Source organism: Mobula birostris, chromosome 3, assembly GCF_030028105.1.
Source record: "Mobula birostris isolate sMobBir1 chromosome 3, sMobBir1.hap1, whole genome shotgun sequence".
Taxonomy (NCBI): domain Eukaryota; kingdom Metazoa; phylum Chordata; class Chondrichthyes; order Myliobatiformes; family Myliobatidae; genus Mobula; species Mobula birostris.
The window spans coordinates 181,683,618-181,706,363 of NC_092372.1; the positions used below are offsets into that span (position 1 = coordinate 181,683,618).

Here is a 22,746-nt window from a genome sequence, read left to right on the forward strand (position 1 = left end):
TTCTGCTAATGTAAGTGGATTCTCAATTATATCATCTGTTCCTTCCCTCCTGCTTAACACACCTGGGTGTTGGCTCATTATTCTTTCCCTTCTTCAGACAAATTTTCTGAACTGTATATCAGTACAAATGACTTGGCCATGACCTCAGCCTTATCCCTACTGGAGACTGTAGTTTCCTCCTCAGATATCATTACTGGATATTCCCATTCCCTTCTATCTCCTCCCATCCTCTTAATCATTCCCCATATCTGTCCCACAGGTTTTATTCTTCCTACCTTGTCGCAAAAACTCCTCCAAATTGCCCTTTTAGCTTGACGTATAGTTCTTCTCACCACTGCCTGTGCTTTCTTATATTGAACCAAATGCTGCATATTATGGGTTCTTTTAACTAGCCTGAATGCTCTATTTGTTTTTTACAGCCTGACAACATTCCTCTGACCACCATGATACCAGTTTTCTATTCATCCTATTTTTACTCCTAGGTATAGATCCTTCTGCTGCCATGATAATTGCTGAAGTCACCTGACTGTTTAATTCATCTACATTTCCAGAAATATCAATCTTTGTCAACCCTTCTTCACTCAATTTCTGGAACTTACCCCAATCAGCTTTTTCAAACACCCACTTTGGGGTAGCAACTGAAGCTGTCTGTCTGTATCTTGTTTTACGGCGGTTGGCATCCAGCTTAATGGTGCATTACCGCCACCCTCTGCTCCAGAATGTGCACTAGACATACATTCTAAATCCCTTCACCCAATCACACACACACAAACATACACTTCACCCTCCCATCTTTGACCATCCTAGCATCCTATTCCTGTTTATTCATCATATTCTATAAAAACCCTGTACCCCTTAAAAATGCTAAAAATACCCAGACTTGTGCTCTCACCCATGCCCAGCAACCCTTTGAATGTGAATTCCTGCATCCCCAACTCCCTTAATTTATTTCTCATCATCTCTCTCTGTATCCCATACTTCCTGCAACTCAGAACTACATGTTCTACTGACTCCTCTTCCTGACATTCCTCACACAATCCTGTCTGGTGTTTCCCTATTATTTTCAATGTTTTACTTAATGCACAATGCCCCAGCCTTAACCTAGTCCACACAATTTCCTCTCTTTTGTTTCCATTACCTACCCTAGTAACCGCAACACTCTTTTGTATTTGATATAAATGCCTCCCTTTCCCCTCCCTGTCCCATCTTTCTTGCCACATTCGGTTGACTTTTTCCCAGATTAAACACTTAACCTCTGCTTTACTGATACTAATGTGCATTTCCACATTTTCTTTCTTTAACACCCTCTTTGCCAACTCATCCACTCTCTCATTCCCCTTCACCCCTACATGTGCTGGAACCCATAGAAATTTTACTTGACCTCCCTGATTTGCAATTCTTGTAACTAACTGAAGGACTTCATAAAGTACATCTTGTCAACTGAGCAACTGAAACTGAACTAAGGAGCTATTTATATAGCCAGCCCGAAATGTGAATCAGCTGTCTCAATTAGAGCACCCAACAGCAAAAAGGTAAACCAGAAAACCTGGAATAACGAACGATGGACTGGACTGTGAACCGGAAACCGGACTTCACAGACCGGACCATGACACTGTGCTCCCTTCAGACCCCACACTTTCTTCCTATAGCCACACAGTCAGAAGGTACAGAAACAGGCCCCTCAGCCCACTGTGTCTGTGCCAGCCCTTGGTTCAATTCACTCCATATCTTGGTGATTCATAGAATATAGGACAGTACAGTACATAGGCAGGTCCTTCAGCCCATGTTGTCACTGCTGGCCATGATGACAAGTTAAATTGCATATTTTCCTTGATATGGTCAATATGCCATTCAGATGTTGTGAGAGTACTTTCTTGCACCTCCCTCCAAGCAGTGCATTTCAGATCCCAACTACACTCCTGCACTCCAGGTATGAAAATTCCAATTAATTCAGCACCAGAATCAGAATCAGGTTTATTATCACCGGCATGTGTCGTGAAATTTGTTAACTTAGCAGCAGCAGTTCAATGCAATATATAATATAGAAGAAGAAAAATAATAATAATAATAAATAAGTAAATCAATTACAGTAAATGTATATTGAATAGATTAAAAATCGTGCAAAGAACAGAAATAATATGTTGAACGGCATTTGTGTGAGGAAGCAAATTGTTGACATTTTGGCTGACACTGGTTAATCTGATCTCGCTCTACCTTACAATATTAAATTTATGCACCGTACTTTGTTTATGTGTAATTCATTTCTCAATTTTATCCTTTTGTAACCCACTATCCAAACTTGGCTCGTTAGCTAAATCGGCAAACAGCCACGTGAGTCAGCAGTGAGAGGGCCACTTTTCATAAGCAAAACGTCTAGGGTTGGTATGATTTGGGTTTAACAAAGCAGGAAAGTAAAGATGTTCTGATTAAGGAACACTGATAGTAGCAAATGCTGTGTAAATACTGTTCCATACACAATCATCATTTGCCAGGAAATGACAGATTGGAGATTGGCATAAAATTACAAACAAAGTATATTTACCAAATTTTTAATGTTAGCAAACAGTTACAGAAAAAGAAAAGAAAATTAAAAGGGCCCATTAGGGTTAAACCAATCCAATGTCACATAAACGTTGGAGCTCATTTTTGGAGTAGTTGGGTATTGCTTTACTCACGTGCTGAACCCACATTCTGTGTGAAGGACTCCTCCCACAGTTTGAACTTACCTCGAAGACAATCTCGAATGAACTGGCTAACTCAGGAGCATTGGCTTTTCCTCATTTAAACCATTCGTCTGCACAACACACTTCTACGAGTGGGATCCTCCGAGCAACCTCGCTTGTGCTCTCTTCTGCACCTCCTCAGAAAAGACCCCAAACCAGACTACTGTCCTTCAGAAATCTGACCCATCCAACTCTCTGGAATGACCCATAGCAAATGCTCTGGTTTAGCCGAAGCCAAAGCAATGGTCTATGAAGCTCACTAACAGGACACACTGCGTTTGCAGAAAATTACTAAAATAAAAAAATACCTCACAGCATAGCAGTAGAAATCTTAACCAGGGCTTTACACTTACTTTCCTTAGTTATTGTGTGTTATATGTGTGTTATGTGTACTACCGTGCTTTACACCCTGGTTTGTAGAAACTTTGCCTCGGTTGACAGTATACATGTATATAGTTCAATGACAATAAACCTGATTTGACCTGAAATTGTGCGTCAGGACTGAGAATGAGGAGGGCAAGATGGCCAGAATGGATGCGGTGAGAAAGGAGTCTGGGACTGATTGTCTGAAGAGAAATGTAAATTGACAGGCACATTTGCCATGCAGGGGAGGAGAGAAGGGTAGAGTTGGGAAATATGGCATGTGAATGATAGACTGAGGCAGAGGGAGAGGGAGAGTGGGGGGAGAAGGGGGGGAATGAAAAGCAGATAGAACAAGGCAGTGAGAGGGAAGAGAGATTGAATGTGGTTACTGGAGAGAGATTTGCATAAACAGAGATGACTCCAAGCACTAGACTCCAATAAATAGCTCTGAATGTAGCTTAATTTTCTAATTTAATAATGTTTATTTTGTTCAGACAGATCCGTTTCAATGTCACAAACTTAAACATTGCTCAGTTGTTGGAAATGCTGGAATTCTAATTAACAGCAGCTGTGGAGCTGAGATCAATGAGGCTGACTTTGTATTCAGGTAAGAAAAGAAAGAATGAAAAGAAGTATCTGGTCCAAGGTATCTCAAAGGGTTCCACAGCCAAAGAAATATATTTAGCCATTCTCAATGTAGGAGCCACTTTGATAACAATACACACCCACAGGCTATTATTATGTGATAATTCTTTCATAATCTGGTTTGCCAGAGTCAGATTCATCCATCTTGGAATCAGACCCTTTGGCCCAAAGGGTCCATGATGACCATCAAGCACCTATTTACACTAACCATACCTCACTCTCCCAAACTTTCCCCTACATTGTACCACTTGTGACTGCCAGAATCTGGATCAGAGATAAAGGGTCAAGATGAAGATTCTCCACCGGAAACATCAACTGTCCATTCCCCTGCACAGATGCTGCCTGACCCACCCAACTTGACCAGCAATTTGTTTCTTCTTCATTTGTCTTGTTGAAGGGATAAGTTTTGACCTGGGATCTTCAGAAAAGATTGAACTAGATCACCTAAACTTCTCCTCCTTGGTTCACCTATGTTGTTAGGCATGTTGGTGGTTTAAAGAGTTGTTGTTATTTTCACCTTAAAGAACACATAATGGTTTATTCAAAAGAATGTACCTCTTGCTTGGTCCTGTACCAGTTTTTTTTTGCATTGAAGTTTCCAGAATAGGACTTCAATCCAAAACCTTCCAATCCAAATCATATCAATGTGGCTATAAAGAAGGCAAGACAGTGGCTATATTTCATTAGGAGCTTGGGGAGATTTGGTATGTCACCAAAAACACTCATAGTTTCTACAGGGGTACTGCGGAGAGCATTCTAACTGGCTGCATCACCTTCTGGTGTGGGTGGGGGTCTGTTACTTCGAAGTAAGCTGCAGACAGTTGTAACATTAGTCAGCTCCATCATGGACACTAGCCTCCATAATATTCAGGTCATCTTCAAGGAGCAGGAGCAGTGGCTCAGAAAGGTGGCGTCCATTATTAAGGACCTCCACCACTCAGGACAAGCCCTCTTCTCACTGCTACCATCAGAGAGGAGATACAGAAGTCTTAAGGCACACTCTCAACAATTCAGAACTAGCTTCTTCCCCTCTGCCATATGATTTCTGAATGGACATTGAGCCCATGAACACTCCCTCACACCTTTTTTATTTCCTATTTTTGCACTATTTATTTAATTTAATTATTTAATATGTTTACTGTAATTTACAGTTTACTTTTTTCTCTCTCTGTCGTCAAGTATTACATTGGACCGTTGCCAAAAAGCTAACAAATTTCACAACAAATGCCAAGGATAGTAAACCTGATTCTGATTCTGATTAATAAGGGTAATAGAGGAATCCCTCAGAAATTCTTAGTCGAGCAAAAAAATGTTCACATCAATGGACGAGTGGTAATTATAGGCAGAGCCTCATTCCTAGACTTTAATCTGGAAAAGACATCAGGTTTAAGTGATTTTCTAGAACTGACCATTTCTGATAAATAGGTAGAAATTAATAAGCAGATGCCTTCTGACCAACTGAGCACTGAATAGAAAGCTTTATGTAATGTAATGAATCCTAGAGATTCATTGACCTAGTGACAGGATAACCATGTTCCTGCATCTCAATAGGTACAATTCTGGACTAATCCCATTTTCCATCGCTTAGCTTGTAGCTTTCTGTGTCCTGGCATTGTGTTTTATTCCTTTACACAGTGTGTTCCAGATTCCCACATCCTCTAGGTGAAAACAGTCTCCGTTACTGCCCTTCTTAACCTCTTAACACTTACTTTAAACTTATAACCTCCAGTTTTACACATCTCTGCTCTGGGGAATTATTTGTGAACATATTCCATCTATGCTCCCCAATCATGTCCTCTCTCATTCTCCTCTATTCCAAGGAATATAAACCCAGCCTATACCCTGGTGAGTCTCTTTGCACACTATGATTCTGTGCTTCATTTATACACTTTGTTAATTAGGTATTGATGTTACTTTGCAATTAATACAGAAAGTAATATATTATAGACCAGCAACTGGTTCACAATATTGTAAATGTATTCTAAGCAGTGTAACAGCATAATTGCATATATGAAGCTTTATAGTTTGTGTCACTGCCAAGGCCACAGATGCTTTACAAAGCAGCTATAATGATGCACACTCACCATGTGCAGAATGTACTGGTGATTGGCAAATTAATTTCCTAAACATACTGCAGATCATAAGGAGGTATGTCTTTGGCAGGGAATATATCATTGAGAGAATAATCCTGCAATATTGAAACAATGAACAAGAACATCCAGGAATTTATATAATGCAGAATTATAGATCTGTAGGAAATGACACTACGAATTATAAATGACCACTTTTTAAGCTGATAAGTAGTAATGCTATGTTTTGTTCATTTGCTGCTTTTCATTAGTGCTTATCATTAGGGTAATGATTATGTTTTTATTGTGCTCTACTAAATGGAATAATATTTCTATAAATGTATTTGCAGATGCAATATTCCACCAATCAAGGATTATAATGATGATGTGGGAACGAAAACAGACATGGTGACATTAAACCCAAGTATTCTTAGACTCAGGTGATTGTGTATAAATATTTAAAATTAAACCAAAAGTAGATATAGAGAGAAAGACAATGTTAAGAATATTGAATGAGAAAAGGAGGTTTAGGAAATAAGTATATGATGTATTTTTCAACAATGCATTTTCAGCAATCTTACCAATTTTCTTTCACTCTTTGCCAGCTGTGATTTTCCTCTTTCTATTTGAGTGCCAGAACTTCCATCCATTGCCTAATCACCCCTCTGATCTCGATTTAGTTGAGTTCTGCCTCATTCACAGGCTGCTTTACATCGGGTGACCCATCTTTCAGAAAAGGTCACCTGTGACAGGGTGAACCATGACGTGTTGCTGCTGGGGATTGCTGATATGTGGAAAGATTCTCCAAGGGGACCTGAGAATTGGAAATTATTTGAATTTAATCTTCTCACCACCAAACATTTCCTGAACTAATAATCTATTTGAGCAAAGGATCAATCTTAAAAGTGCTTAAGTGTACCCAGCTGCTTTATCAGTATCCATCATCACTAGCAGGTAACAGAAGCTGGTGTAACATGGCTGACCTCAGTCCATCAGAATGCAACTCCTGTTTCTGCATTGCTGAGCTCTGCCTAAGTCCAGCCTTTGATCAACTTGAGACAATCTGAAATCTTCGCTTCAAATGAAAGAATTTATTATATGATGCAAGATCCTGGTTTAATTATTAAATTCAAAGTTCAGAAGTTCAAAGTACATTTATTATCAAAGTATATATACATTTTATATCCTTGGGATTTGTGTCTGAACAGGCAGCCATGAAACATAAAGGAACCCATTAATGAAAAGAATTAGCAAGAACTGGTGAGCATGTAAAGCACAAACTGTATTTGCATGGTGTCATGAATTGAAATTACAAGGTTAGTTAATGTAGTTTGAGACTTGTCAAGTACTGTGAAGATGTCATCGGTGTGGGACAGAACATGTGAGGGAGCATGGAATTGAGAATGAGAAATAAAGACATATTCAGGGCTTGAAGCATCGAACCATGTTGTATGCAGTATCTAATTAAATATTAAGATAGGTAATAAATACACAACAGTGGCATCAAGGATACAGACATTTCAAGTAAGGTTAACGTTAATGGATGAGAATGGAGAAATCTAGGTTGCAAAACTTCCATTGATTTATGAGCCAGCTACGCTAGGTCTGACATGGAAATGGTGGCTCTCCTCATTTGAACTTTAAACTGAGAGTAAAACACAGTCTCTATGAAAAAGAGGTACCGTCTTGCGGAGCGGTCCTTGTGGGAGTGATCGTCATCTGAGTCAGAGTAGGAAGGCTTTGGCTGAAACAGGGCTTCGGCGAGAACAGGCGGAGTCCAGGTAAGTTTGTTTCTTATTTCTTATTCAACTCTAGAATGAATTGGGGGGGTATTCCTGCTGTCAGTGTAGTATTCTGGGTATCAGATCTGGGATTTCCAGGAGACTCCCAGCATCCCTGATGGTCACATCTGTGCCAGGTGCATCAAGATGCAGCTCCTTAGAGACTGTGTTAGGGAATTGGAGTTGCAGCTCAGTGACCTTCAGCTTGTTAGGGAAAGTGAGGCAGTGATAGACAGGAGTTACAGGGAGGTAGCCACCCCAAGGATACAGGAGAGAGATAAATAGGTGACCATCAGGAGAGGAAAGGGGGAACATCAGATAGTGGAGAGCATCCCTGTGGCAGTCCTCCTCAACAATAAGTACTTCATTTTGAGTACGACTGGGGAGGGGGGGACAATCTACCTGGGGGAGGCAACAGTGGCCGTGCCTCTGGTATTGAATCTGGCCCTGTGGCTCAGAAGGCAGGGAACTGAAGAGTATGGCAGCAGCTTTGGGAGAATCTATAGTCGGGGGATAGATAGGCAATTCTGTGGACGCAAAAAGGAAACACAGTTGGTAGTTTGCCTCCCAGGTGCCAGGATCCGTGATGTTTCTGAACACGTCCACGATATCCAGAAAAGGAAGGGTGAGCAGCCAGAAGTCATTGTACATGTTGGTACCAATGACACAGGAAGAAGAAGGGAGGAGGTCCTGATAAAAGAATATAGGGAATTAGGAAGGAAGTTGAGAACCAGGACCTCAAAAGTAATAATCTCAGGTTTGCTGCCTGTGCCACGCGACAGTGAGGATAGAAATAGAATGAGGTGGCAGATAAATGCTTGGCTGCAGTATTGTAGCAGGGGACAGGGATTCAGATTTTTGGATAATTGGGATCTCTTCAGGGGCAGGTGGAACCTGTACAAAAGGGACCGTTTGCACTTGATTCCAAGGGCGACCAATATTCTTTTGGGTAGATTGACTAGAGCTGTTGGGACTGGTTTAAATTAATACGGCAGCAGGATGGCAGCCAAGATGATAGAGCTGAGGATGAGCCAGCAGGTTTACAAGTAGATGGTGGGTGTAACATGAATGTAACAAAGGACAAGTCAATGAGTGGGTACAAATTCAGACAGAGCAAAGAGTTAAATTGTACCATAGAGGCAAATTAAAAAGGATGAAAAATGCAGGACTGAATGTGCTGTATTTATATGTACGTAGCATTTGGAATAAGGTGAACAAACCCATGGTGCGATTAGAGATCGGTTGGTATGACATTGTGGGCATCACTGAATCGTGGCTGAAAGAAGATGATAGTTGGGAGCTTAACATCAAAGGATATACTTTGTATCAATAGGACAGGCATGAAGGCATAGGCAGTGGTGTGGCTCTGTTGGTAAGAGATGGAATTATATCTTTAGAAAGAGGTAACACAGGGTCAGAGAATGTTGAATCTTTGTGGGTGGAGTTAAGAAATTGCAAGGGTAAAAACATTATGGGAATCATATATAACCCTCCAGATAGTAGCTAAGATGTGGGTTTGAGATTTCAAAGGGAGTTGGGAAAGGCATGTAGTAAAGGTAATGACACAATTGTAATGGGGAACTTCAATATGCAAGGGGATTGAGAAAAGCAGATTGGTTTCAGATCACAAGAGAGAGAATTTGTTGAATGGCTATGAGATAGCTTTTTAGAGCAGCTTGTGCTTGAGCCTACTTTGGGGAAAGGCTATCTTAGATTGGGTATTGTATAATAACCCATATCTCTTAAGGGAGCTTAACATAAAGAAACCCTTATGAGACAGTGAACATAATTGAATTTGTACTGCAGTTTGAGAGAGAGAAGCATAACTCACGTATCAGTATCACAAAGGAATAAAGGAAATTACAGAGGCCTGAGAGAAGAGCTTGTTCAGGTGGATTGGAGGAAGATACTGCCCAGGGATGACGGCAGAGCAGAGATAGCTGAAGTATCTGGGAATAGTTCACAAGGTGCAGGGTAGATATGTGCTACAGAGGAAAAAGTTCTCAAATTTTTGTCAGTGGTAGGCACCGTGGCTGACAAAGGAAGTTAAAGACTGCATAAAAGCCATGGAAAGGGCACATAAGGTATCAAAAGTGAGTGGGAAGTTGGATGATTGGGAAGCTTTTAGAATGCAACAAAAGGCAACAGAAAAGCTATAAGCAGGGAAAAGATGAAATAAGAGGGCAGACTAGCCAATAATATAAAGCAGGATACCAAAAGTTTTTTCAGTTATATAAAGAGTAGAAGGGAAGTGAGACTTGATATTGGACCACTGGAAAATGATGCTGGTGAGATAGTAATGGGGGACAAAAAATGGCGGATGAACTTAATGGGTATTTTGCATCAACCTTCACTGTGGAAAACATTAGCAATGTGCCAATGGTCCATGAATGTCAGGGAGCAGGAGCGAATGCTGTTGCAATTACAAAGGATAAAGTGCTTAGCAAACTCAAAGTTCATAAGGTGGATAGATCACCTGGGCCAGATGGATTACATCCCAGAGTCCTGAGAGAGGTTTCTGAAGAGATAACTGATGCACTGGTCATGATATTTCAAGGATCACTTGATTCTACCATTGTCCCAGAGGACTGGAAGATTACAAATGTCACTCCACTCTTTAAGAAGGGAGGAAGGCCAAAGAAAGGAAATGACCAAAACCCGACAAGGACATCAGAATGCGTCTAGACATGAGAAGGGAAAATGAAGCAATTGTGAGGGAGAGACATCCCATTCCAACTGTAGATGAGATGCTACAGGGTATGAATGGAACTGCAGTGTTTAGCAAACGAGACTTGAAATGGGGCTATCACCAGCTAGAACTAACTCCAGGATCTAGAAGGATAACCACATTTACTGTGCATAATGGCATGTATAGGTAGAAGAGACAGGTATTTGGTGTGTCATCAGCCAGTGAACAGTACCAGCATGAGACAGCAAATGCTTTAGTTGGAGTTGAAGGAGTTGAGAACATCTCAGATGATGTGATTTTACATGCACCTAACCAGAACTGCATGATGAAAGACTGCATGCTGTCTTAAAGAGACTTGTTGAGTGTGCACTGATCTGAACCTGGAGAAATGTCAATTCAATATGGACAGACTAATTTTCTTTCTTTTTAAATCTTTTTATTGAATAAGTATACAAAAAGGTAAGCCATAAAGGCACTAATACACTGTTAGAATATAATAAAATTACAGGAGATATTAATACAAAAAAAATGATACAAACAATGTCATTTAAACATAACATAATAAGGTAACATAATAGTACACTAATTTTTATATATATATATATCAATAGAGAAAAGGAAAAAAAAAACCCAAAAACCCACCGTGCAACTAACTAAAGGCAAAGCAAAGCAATGGGCTAACTTGGAACCAAGCAGAGTTAAAAAACTTAAAATCACGTCCTCAATCCCGACCTCCATTAAAAACAGTAAAAAAAACAAGAAGGGTATATAAATATGGAGCAAAAAAAGAGGAGAAAAAAAATAACATTAAATGAAAATATTGAATAAAAGATCTCCAGGTCTGTTCAAATTTAAGTGAGGAATCATAAAGATTGCTTCTAATTTTCTCCAAATTCAAGCATAATATCGTCTGAGAAAACCAAAAAATGGTAGTTGGAGCATTAAGCTCTTTCCAATGTTATAAGATACATCTTTTCGCCATTAAAGTAAGAAATGCAATCATTCTACGGGCTGAAGGGGAAAGATTACTGGAAATTTTAGGTAGTCCAAAGATAGCAGTAATAGGGTGAGGAGAGATATCTATATTCAATACCTTGGAGATAATATTAAAAATGTCTCTCCAAAAAGTTTCCAGAGTAGGACAAGACCAAAACATATGAGTTAAAGAGGCTATCTGCCCCGGACATCTATCACAAAAAGGATTAATATGAGAATAAAAGCGAGCTAATTTATCTTTGGACATATGTGCTCTATGAACAACTTTAAATTGAATTAGAGAATGTTTAGCACAAATAGAGGAAGTATTGACTAATTGTAAAATCTGCCCCCAGTCATCCACAGAAATGATAGACCCCAATTCCTGTTCCCAATCTACCCTAATCTTATCAAATGGAGCTTTCCTAAGTTTCATAATAATATTATAAATCATAGCCGATGCACCTTTCTGACATGGATTAAGGTTAATTATAGTATCTAAAATGTATGTAGGAGGAAGCATTGGAAAAGAAGAAAGTATAGTACTTAGGAAATTTCTAACTTGTAGATATCTAAAAAAATGTATTCTTGATAAATTATATTTATTAGATAATTGTTCAAAAGACATAAGGTAACCATCTAAAAATAAATCCAAAAACCGTGAAATACCTTTAGTCTTCCAAATTTGAAAAGCACGATCCGTAAAAGAGGGAGGAAAAAGTATGTTACCTAAAATAGGAATCGCTAGCCCAAATTGGTTAAGATCAAAAAATTTTCTGAATTGAAACCAAATACGTAAGGTATATTTAACTATCGGGTTAGATACCTGTTTGAGGCGTTTCAAATCAAAAGGAAGAGAGGAACCTAAAATAGAGCCAAGTGTATAGCCCTGAACAGATTGTAATTCCAATGCTACCCATTTAGGAATGGATAGTATATCCTGGTCAAGTAACCAAAATTTCATATGTCGAATATTAATTGCCCAATAATAAAATCTAAAGTTGGGTAATGCTAAACCTCCATCTCTCTTAGCTTTCTGAAAATGTATTTTACCCAGTCTCGGGTTTTTATTTTGCCAAATAAATGAAGAAATTTTTGAGTCAACTTTATCAAAAAAAGATTTTGGAACAAAGATTGGTAATGCCTGAAATATATATAGAAATTTTGGCAAAAAAAACATCTTAACTGCATTAATACAACCAATCAAAGTTAAATATAAAGGAAACCATTTAGATGAAAGTTGAGTAATATGGTCAATTAAGGGTAAAAAGTTAATCCAAATAAATCTTTGTATTTACAAGTAATTTTAATCCCAAGATATGAAAAATAATTATTAATCAATTTAAATGGAAAGTTATGATATAAGGGAAGTTGTTTATTAATCGGGAAAAGTTCACTCTTACTAAGATTTAATTTATAACCTGAAAAGAGACTAAATTATGCTAATAACTCTAAAACAGCAGGGATGGATTTTTGAGGATTAGAAATATATAAAAGTAAGTCATCAGCATAGAGTGATATTTTATGGGACTTTAAGCCCCGAGTTATCCCAGTAATATTTGGAGATTCTCGAATGGCAATTGCAAGAGGTTCTAATGCAATATCAAATAATAAAGGACTAAGAGGACAACCTTGTTGAGTGCCTCGAAAAAGAGGGAAAAAAGGTGAGCTTAGAGAGTTAGTACGGACCGAAGCCACAGGAGAATGATATAACAGTTTGATCCAGGATATAAATTTTGAGCTAAAATTAAACATTTCAAGCACCTTAAATAAGTAGACAGACTAATTTTCATAGGAATTCTCTTGTCACAGAAAGGCATCGGTCCAACTGAGGAGAATGCGAGCAGTAATGGATGCTCGTGAACCACAACACGCCACAGAAGTGACACACAGTCAAGTTCAGAGAGAACAGAAACAAGCATTCAAAGACCAAAAAGAGGAGCTAGCCAGAGCAAGTACAGTGGCCTATTTTGATAAAGATGCGCCAACTAAATTAATAGCAGATGCCAGCCCAGTCAGACTGGGGACAGTACTCATACAAAAACAAAATGAAGAACTGGTGCCTGTCTGCTATGTGTGCTGTGGTCTCACAGACTGTGAACGAAAAAACTCACAAACAGAGCGAGAAGTATTAGCACTAGTATGGGTCTATGAAAAACTTCATCCTTATTTGTATGAGTGAGAACTTAACCTGATCACAGATCATAAACCTCTGGAGATGACTTACAGCTCAAGATCTAAACCATGTGCACGTATAGAGCAGTGGGTTTTGAGACTGCAACCATATGATGACAGAGTCATACACAGGCCAGGAAAGCAGAGCATTGCAGGCGCACTGTTGAGACTACTGGGAGAGACTGCTCAAAGAGAGAGACACAAGCATGATTCAGAGGGATATGTCAGGTTCACAGCTGTGAGTGCTCTGCCTACAGCCCTGACAACACGAGAGGTAGAGAGAGTGTCAGACACAGATCCCGAGATGCAGGAGGTGTGTAAAGCCATCATGAATAGACACCTTGAGAACTGTGAGGCAGATACACCCATTGCAAGTAAGCTGTGTGTTGTGGGTCATAGAAGCATAGAAAACTGCAGCACAATACAGGCCCTTCGGCCCACAAAGCTGTGCCGAACATGTCCTTACCCTAGAACTACCTAGGCTTAACCATAGCCCTCTATTTTTCTAAGCTCCATGTACCTATCCAGGAGTCTCTTAAAAGACCCTATCTTTTCCGCCTCCACCACCGCCGCCGGCAGCCCATTCCACGCACTCACCACTCTCTGAGGTCATCTTATCCTCAGAGGCACAGATTGTGTTACCCAAAGTCTTGCACACACGGGCGCTTGCCCTAGCTCATGAAGGACACTTGGGAATAGTGAATACAAAACAACATCTCAGAACTGAAGTTTGGATAAAGCAGCTGAAAAATACTGCATAATTTGTCACGGCTGTCAAACTGTATCAAGACCCAACCCTCCAAAACCACTAAAACTGACACTTACTGGATAGTCCTTGGTGGGAGGTTTTGATTTGCTTGGACTATTACCAACACACCATTCCATTCTAGTCATTGTTGATTACAACAGCTGATTTAATTAATATGACATTTTGACCTCTACAACTGCAGAGAGAGTTAATCTGGAGTACATTTTCAGTAGACGTGGACTGCCTGTCTCTGTCAATTCAGATCATGGATCTCAATTCAGATCTGAACAGTTCAAAGAATATTGTGAAAGTAATGGAATCAAGCACCTGAAAACAACACCAAAGTGGGCTCAAGCAAAATGGTGAAGTGGAGCACCAAAATGCGTCACTGATGCAAAGGATTAGGAATGCTCAAGCAGAAGGACTTGACTGGAAACGTAAGCCATGGATGTATGTGACTGCGTACAGATGTGTGAAACATGCTTCTACAGGGAAAAGTCCTGCTGGACTTCTCTGCAACCACAAAATGAGGGGAGGTTACCAAAATCGACTGTAAAAGTTGGGGACACTGTGCTTATCCAGCAAGAGAAAGTGGACAAATTCACCACACCTTTCAACACAAAACTACACAGGGTGAGGAAAACAGGAAATCAAGTGGCAGTTGAATCTCCATCGTGAGTGCCCTAGGCAAGGAACACAACCAACACAAGAGAGACTTTTGACAAACAGGAGGAAATTCAAAGATTTAAGATTAAGTTACCAGTTCTGGAGGACAATATAATGGATAGTTATGGACAAACTCAGGTTCACAGTGAGCAAAAGCCATTCCCAGACGTTGAAAGCAAAGAGAAACCAGTAGAGAGACCTTAAAAGGTTAGAGAACAACCTCTGAAGTTTAATGACTGTATATTGAAGTAGAGCTTTAAGTTGTGGGTTTTGAAACAATGAAAACTGTAAGTTAAAAATAAAGTTTTCAGTTCCACTTGAAACAGAAAATGTGTTAGTTATAGTCATGCATATCAGGCAATATGTGTTGAATTCAAATGGTTAAATAGGTGAGTTGAATGTATTCCAAAACATCGAAGATCATTTCTCAGGAAAGGAGGGATGTCATGTATTGAAATAGTAAGATCAGTTAATGTAGTTTGACACTTGTCAATACAGTGATGATGTCATAATTCCGAGACAGAACAACACATGATGTGAGGGAGCATAGAAGTGAGAATGAGAAATAAAGACACATTCTGCCAGCCTTCGTATCTGCATCACACTTGACAGCCAGGACCTGGACTTAGCTGTCAGAGGCTACTTCAGGAGCTCTCCATTGGGAGCATTTAATAGGTAGTGGAGTCTGACCCCACTACCACCCCGAGCTTTAACAACATAAAGAAACCTAAATATGAGAATGCAAGAAATACCAGAATTAGGCCGTTTGGTACATTAGTCTATCATATGATAAAATAATGGCTGATGGAATCTTAGCCTCAACTCCACTTCCTGTCTGTTCTTTGTAACACACAACTCCTCAAAATCTGTCCAATTCAGTCTCCACTGCTTCTTGGGACAGAGAATTCAAAAGAATTATGACTTTCTGAGAGAATATTTTTTTTCTTCATCTATGATAGCTAACCAGATAAACAGTTGAAAATATTGAAAGAATTTGATGGAGTGGATGCAGAGAAAACGTTTCCAGTTGTGAGGAAGAACATAGTCAAAGAATATCAATAGTGGACATCTTTAATTCAAATCAAGAATTTATAAGAAGCTTCTTTACCCATAACTGGAACTTGTTATCACAGCGATCAATAAGAATGAATAGAATAAAGGCCGAATGGATAAGTGGATGGGGCCTATCCCAGGTTTGTGAGAATGGCAAAAGAGTGCTGGTGCTGGTGAGGTCCCAGAACACTGGAGAGTGGTTGATATTGTACCTTTATTTAAAAAGGGCAATAGGGGCAAACAAAGAAAATTGTTGACCAATGAGCCTTAAATCAGTCAGTAGTAGATAAATATTACAGAACATTAGGCACAGAATTTACACACATCTGGAAAAGCATGTATTTATTGGGGATAGTCAATATGGCTTAATTTGAATGGGGGAGGAGAAGTCATGCATGTGCATAATAAAGAACTTCAGTTCCCAATGAGCAATGCGGGCGGTTCCCCCAGAACCGGAAGCTACGATGGTGAGAGGTTGCACATGCTCACTGTTGATCAGCAGTTCAGTAATAAAGTGTTCTAATGTGAACCCACACCAAGATTGTCTTTAATAAAAACAAACATAACATGCTGTCAGAGGATGGCATGAGGTCTAAAGATGGAGAGTAAATAAATGCCATGCGTGACTGTGAAAGAAACTCCATGAGTATAAAAGGTGCTAGAAGCAAGTAAGGGTGGGTGCTAGTTACATTGGAGAGAAGCTGCCTGGCAAGGTGAGAGAGCATGTTGTTCCCAAAGTTTAGCAGCCACCAGATTCACCAAGAGGGATTCAGATGAGAGGCCAAGAGTTCCCCTCATGGTTAAGCTAAGTCCTCCCGCACTTACACAGTTTCCCAGCAATATAACTGATAACTGGAAACACTTCAAACAGCCATTCAATACATATTGAGCTGCTAGCAGAGCAGGAGGGACCAATGGAATATTGAGAGCATCTATTTTTTGCATGTGTCTGGTGAAGTTGCTTTGGACATCGATAACAGCTTTCAAACTGATGAGACATCTTTTATGTTGGACACCCTGATGACAAAATCTGCGGAGCGTTTTGTCCCAGTTAAAAGCATCATGTTTGAGAGGTATCAGGTCTTTATCCCTCTGTGACCAGAAACAATGTGTTAGCTTTAGCCAATACTTAGCTGAGCTTCACACACTGAGCAAGTCCTGAGAATTTGGAAATTTGAGAAACTCACTAGTTAGAGACAGAATGGTTTGTGGAATTCCAGAAAAAGGTCTCAGAGAAAGACTGCTGCATGAAAAAGTTTTGACACTGGAAAAGTCTGTGAATACGTGTAGGGCAGCGGAGACCACACGAGCACAAGTTAAGGAGCTGCACAGGGCAGACACAGCAGTACATGTTGCGAAAACAGAGAAGCAGTGCACAAGGCATTTCCCAAAGCAACCTCAAAGCAAAGAGCAGGGCTCAAACTGCAAATGCAACAAATGTGGAGGTAGTCACCTTCCAAATGTGTGTCCTGCTTCTGGAAAGTCCTGCAATAATTGTAGGAAGAAGAAACGTTTTGCAAATTGCTTCAAAGCTGGGGCTACCAAGAGAAAGCTGCACATGGTTGATGAGGAAATGGAGGGATTGTTTGTCAATTCTCTAGGGACAGCTGGTGCTGGTAAATCAGAATGGGCCATTCCAGTGAATGAGACAGTAATTCCTTTCAAGCTTGATACCAGACCCAGGTGAATCTGTTATCTATGGATCATTACAAGACTTTCACAAGATTTACCCAATTAACTTATATGTGACAGGCTACACTGGAGAGAACATTCCAGTAAAAGCGGGGTGTATAGTGACCTTCAAGCACAAGGCGCAGCAGCTGAAGTCATGGCTACTCATTGTAGAAAGAGAGTTGAGCCCATGAGCATGTGAAAAGCTCAACCTGTTGAAAAGTGTTTCAACAGTGGCGTCACAGACCAACGATGACCGCACAATATTCACAGAACAGTATGCAGATGTCTTTGAGGGGCCTGAATGCTTACCTGGTGTACACAAAGTTCATATAAATGAGACAGTAGTTCCTGTTGTCCATGCATACAGGAAAGTTCTGCTTCCACTTAGAGACAAAGTTAAACAAGAACTAGCATGCATGGAACATATAAATGTCATACAGAAATCTGAAGAACCAGCAGATTAGGTGAGCTGAGTGGTCTTTGTGCAAAAGAAAAATGGTCCATTGTGGATATGTCTAGATCAAGAGATCTAAATAAAGCCACCAAGAGAAAGCATTTTAAATTACCAACAGAGGCAGAAATCAATGTCTCGGTCTCCAGGCGCCAAGTGGTTTAGCAAGCTCAACGCATCATCTGGGTTTTGCCAGATAAAGCCTGATGAGGCAAGTTTGAGACTGTGGACTTTTAGCACACCATAGGGAAGATCTCACTTTCTTTGCCTACTGTGTGGAATCCTGTCTGCACCAGAAGTCTACTACAAAATGATCTCTGAGATCTTTGAGGGCTTATCTGGTGTTGAGACCATGATGGATGACATCATCGTCTGTAGGTCCGTCAAGGATGAACATGATGTATGACTGAGACAAATGCTTGACGCGACATGGAATGTCAATTTGAAAATAAATAAAGAAAAATGTGAGTTTGGAGTACATTTGTTTGATTGTAATGGGAAAAGTCATATTTTTTTGTAACAGATTATGTTTTCAATTACCCAGAGTTGCTACATTGCAATCAACATCCAGCAAAGTGGTCATCACCTTCCTGAAAGCTGTGTTTGTGAGGCATGGAGTTCTATGTGGAATGGTATCAGATAATGGTCCACAATTTTCAAGCTGTGAATTTGAGTCCTTTGTCAATGTTTTGGGGGCTTTCAACATAGAACTTCAAGCGCACGTCATCCAAAATCTAATGGCCGATCAGAGAGTTTGGTCAAGGCAGTGAAGGGCCTCTTGAAGAAAGTGCAAGATGGAAGAGAGGATTTCCACAAAAATCTAATGATCTACAGAAGTGCACTACTGAAGAATGGCCTTTCACCAGCCCAAATGCTGATTAGTCGATACATATGCACTAGGCTTCAGGGGTCGAAAACCTGTTGACACCTAAAGGAGCACAGAAGGTCAAATGGGCAAAAGTGAAAGGGAAAGAAAAACAGAAACAGTATCACAACAAGACTCGAAAGCCTACCAGTCCTGACGCCTGGAGATCAAATGCAAATCTGTGATCATGGTTCTGATACATGGTTCATGCAAGGACATCTGCAAGAGGAAGTTCCTCTACTAATCCAGACAGAGCGATGAACACCTCTGAGAAGGAACCACATGGATCTAGAGCCACAAACTCCAACCTATTACTGTGACACCTCACCTGTCAGTAAACCAAAGGAGCCAGCAGACGTAAAAAATGAACATGTTGATCAGAGTTCTCAGAAAGTCACAGATATTAACACAACAAATGAAAGCAACGTACCGGTAGAAACAAATAGCAGACCAAAAAGGACCATTAAACCATCTCAGGGACTGATTGAAAGTTGCTGAGTGGTAAAGGACTTCAATACAATTGAAGTTCAAAATTTGATAAGGAAAGACCCCAGCTACAGAATGTAGATATGGTTGTAGAAAAGAATTATTATTCCTTGCAGGTTTATGAAGTCATGATCTTGTGTTTATTTTTCTTTAAAGAAGTAAGATGTGTTATTATGTGTGTACATAATAAAGAACTTCAGTTTCCAGTAGGCAATGGGATTCACCTGGAATCAGAAGCTACAATGCTGGGGGGGGGGGTGTCACACGTGCTCACTATTGAGCATTAGTTTAGTTATAAAGTTCTCTAACGCACACCCATGCCAAGTTCGTCTTTATTAAGAATAAACATACCAATGCCTTACAGGATTGAATGCTTGGAACAGATGACAAAGATGATTGATGAGGGTAGGGCAGTGTACATTGCCTACACTGACACTAATAAAACATTTGAAAAGGTCCCTCATGGTAGGCCAAAACAGAAGTTTAAGACACGTGAGATCTATGTAGAGTGGATAGATTAGTTATAGTGGTGGAGGGATGTTATTCTGGTTGGAGTTCTGTGACCAGAGCTGTTCAGTATAGATCGGTGCTGAGACATCTGTTTGAGATAGAGCCATACAGCATGGAGGTCAGTGACCAGTGGTGTTCAACAGGGATCCGTTCTGGGACCCCTCCTCTTTGTGATTTTTATAAATTACGTGTATGAGGAAGTAGAAAGGATGGGTTAGTAAGTTTCCTGATGACACAAAGGTTGGAGGTGTTGTGGATAGTCTGGAAGTTTGTCAGAGGTTACAGTGGGACATCGATAGGATGCAGAACTGGGCTGAGAAGTGGCAGATGGACTTCAACCCAGATAAGTGTGAAGTGGATCATTTTGGTAGGTCTAATTTGAGGATAGAATATAATATTAATGGTAAGACCCTTGGCAGTGTGGAGGATCTAAGAGATCTTGGGGTTCATGTCCATAGGGCAGACAAAGCTGCTGCGCAGGTTGACAATGTTGTTAAGAAGGTGTATGGTGTGTTAGCATTCATCAACTGTGGGATTGATTTCAAGAGCTGTGAGGTAATGTTACAGCTATATAAGACCTTGATCAGACCCCACTTGGAGTATTGTGTTCCGTTCTGGTCACCTCACTGCAGGAAGGATATGGAAACCATAGAAAGGGTGCAGAGGAGATTTACAAGGATGTTACCTGGATTGGAGTGTGCATCTTATGAGAATAGGTAGAGTGTACTTGGCCTCTTCTCCTTGGAGCATCAGAGGATGAGTGGTGACCTTATAGAGGTGTATAAAATAATGAGGGATATTGATCGTGTAGATAGCCAGAGGCTTTCTCCCAGGGTTGAAATGGTTCACACAAGGGGTATAGTTTTAAGGTGCTTGGAAATAAGTAGCAAGGGGATGTCAGAGGTAAGTTTTTCACACAGAGAGAGGTGGATGCATGGAATGCACTGTTAGCAGTGGTGGTGGAAGCGGATACAACAGGGTTTTTTAAGAGCCTCTTAGATTAGATTAGATTAGATTCAACTTTATTGTCATTGTGCGGAGTACAAATACAAAGCCAATGAAATGCAGTTAGCATCTGACCAGAAATGCAAAGAATAGTGTTATTAACAAAATAACTGCGAATAAAAAGTAAGTGCTACAGCACACAAATATAAAAGTACTGAGACAGTACAATATGCGTGTAATACTGCTTAGCGCTGTGATGTAAAGTTCAGCAGGGTCACAACCTCAGGGAAGAAGCTCTTCCTGTGCCTGCTGGTGTGGGAGCGGAGGCTCCTGTAGCGCCTACCAGATGGGAGGAGAGTAAAAAGTCCATGGTTAGGGTGAGATGCATCCTTGATAATGCTTTTCACCCTGCCCAGGCAGCGTTTATGGTAGATGTTCTCAATGGTGGGCAATTGGGTACCGATAATCTGCTAGGGTGCTTTGCGGTCCAATACGGGACAATTGCCATACCACACTGAGATGCAGCTGGTGATTATGCTCTCAATGGTACAGCTGTTGCACCTTTTTAATCAGGATGGAGGAGTTCAGGGACCAGGTGAGATCCTCGGAAATGTGGACACCAAGAAATTTGAAGCTTGATTCACGCTCTACTACAGCTCCGTTGATGTAGATAGGGAAGTGAGTGTGGCTCCTAGTGTGCCTGAAGTCCACAATGATCTCCTTGGTCTTCTGGGTGTTAAGGGCCAGGTTGTTGTCGACACACCACGTGGCCAGTTACTGGACCTTGTCCCTGTAGGCCGTCTCATCATCCCCTCTGATCAGGCCAACCACCGTGGCGTCTTCTGCGAACTTGATTATGGAGTTAGAACCATGTACAGGAATGCAATCACAGGTGAAAAGGGAGTACAGAAGTGGACTCAGCACACAGCCTTGAGGCACGTCGGTGTTCAGGGTGAGAGTGGAGGATGTGAGGTTGTCTAACTTAACAGATTGGGGTCTGTTAGTCAGAAAGTCCAAGGTCCAATTGCAGAGGGATGAGCTGATACCAAGCTGGCGAAGTTTGGCGATTAGCTTGGAGGGGATCACAGTATTGAATGCCGAACTAAAGTCAATGAACAGCATTCTGATGTAAGAGTTGGGGCTGTCCAGGTGGGTCAGGGCAGAGTAAGGTGCCGTGGAGATGGCGTCCTCTGTTGACCTGTTGGTGTGATAGGCAAATTGATGGGGATCCAGGGTAGTGGGCAGACAGGATTTCAGAAGCGATAGAACCAGTCTCGCCAAGCACTTTGCAATGATAATGGTGAGTGCAACTGGACAGAAGTCATTCAGGCAGGTACATGGAGCTTAGAAAAATAGAGAGCTATGCGCTAGGGAATATCTAAGCAGTCTCTAGAGTAGGTTACATGGTCGGCACAACATTGTGGGCAGAAGGGCCTGTAATGTGCTGTAAATTTCTATGCACTGTTAAAACGCATGGTTATTTAACAGTTTGAACCAGTCTGGCCATTCTCCTCTGACTTCTCTCATTAACAAGGCATTTTCACCTGCAAAGCTGCCACTCACTCTGTGTTTTCTCTTGTTTTTCACACTATTCTCTTTCAAATCTGCAGACTGTAGTGTGAATATCCCAAGAGATCAGCAATTTGGGAAAATTGTGGATAGTGAAGAAGGTAGTCAAGGAATATAGATCAGTTGGAAAAATAGACAGAAAAATGGCAGATGGAGTTCAATTCAGGCAAGTTGAAGATTCAGAGGTCAAACACAAGTGGAAAATGTTCAGTAAATGCTCCTGTAGGAGCAGTGGGATAGACAGTGATCTTGGCTTAGACCATACCTCCCTGCAAGTAGGTGGGGGGGGGGGGGAGGTGTGTGATTAAAAAAAAAGATAGGGAATACTTGTTTTCATCAGTCGGGGCATTGAATATAAA

General features: G+C 40.6%; 1 protein-coding gene across 1 annotated transcript in view; it reads left to right on the forward strand.

The window, feature by feature from the left end:
• Window positions 1-22,746, forward strand: part of LOC140195719 (alpha-2,8-sialyltransferase 8F-like) — a 76,333-nt gene that overhangs the window by 45,409 nt on the left and 8,178 nt on the right. The window contains exons 5-6 of the mRNA XM_072254427.1: window positions 3,581-3,693; window positions 6,151-6,240. Of these exons, the coding sequence (XP_072110528.1) occupies window positions 3,581-3,693; window positions 6,151-6,240 (203 nt within the window). The remainder of the gene's footprint in view (window positions 1-3,580; window positions 3,694-6,150; window positions 6,241-22,746) is intronic.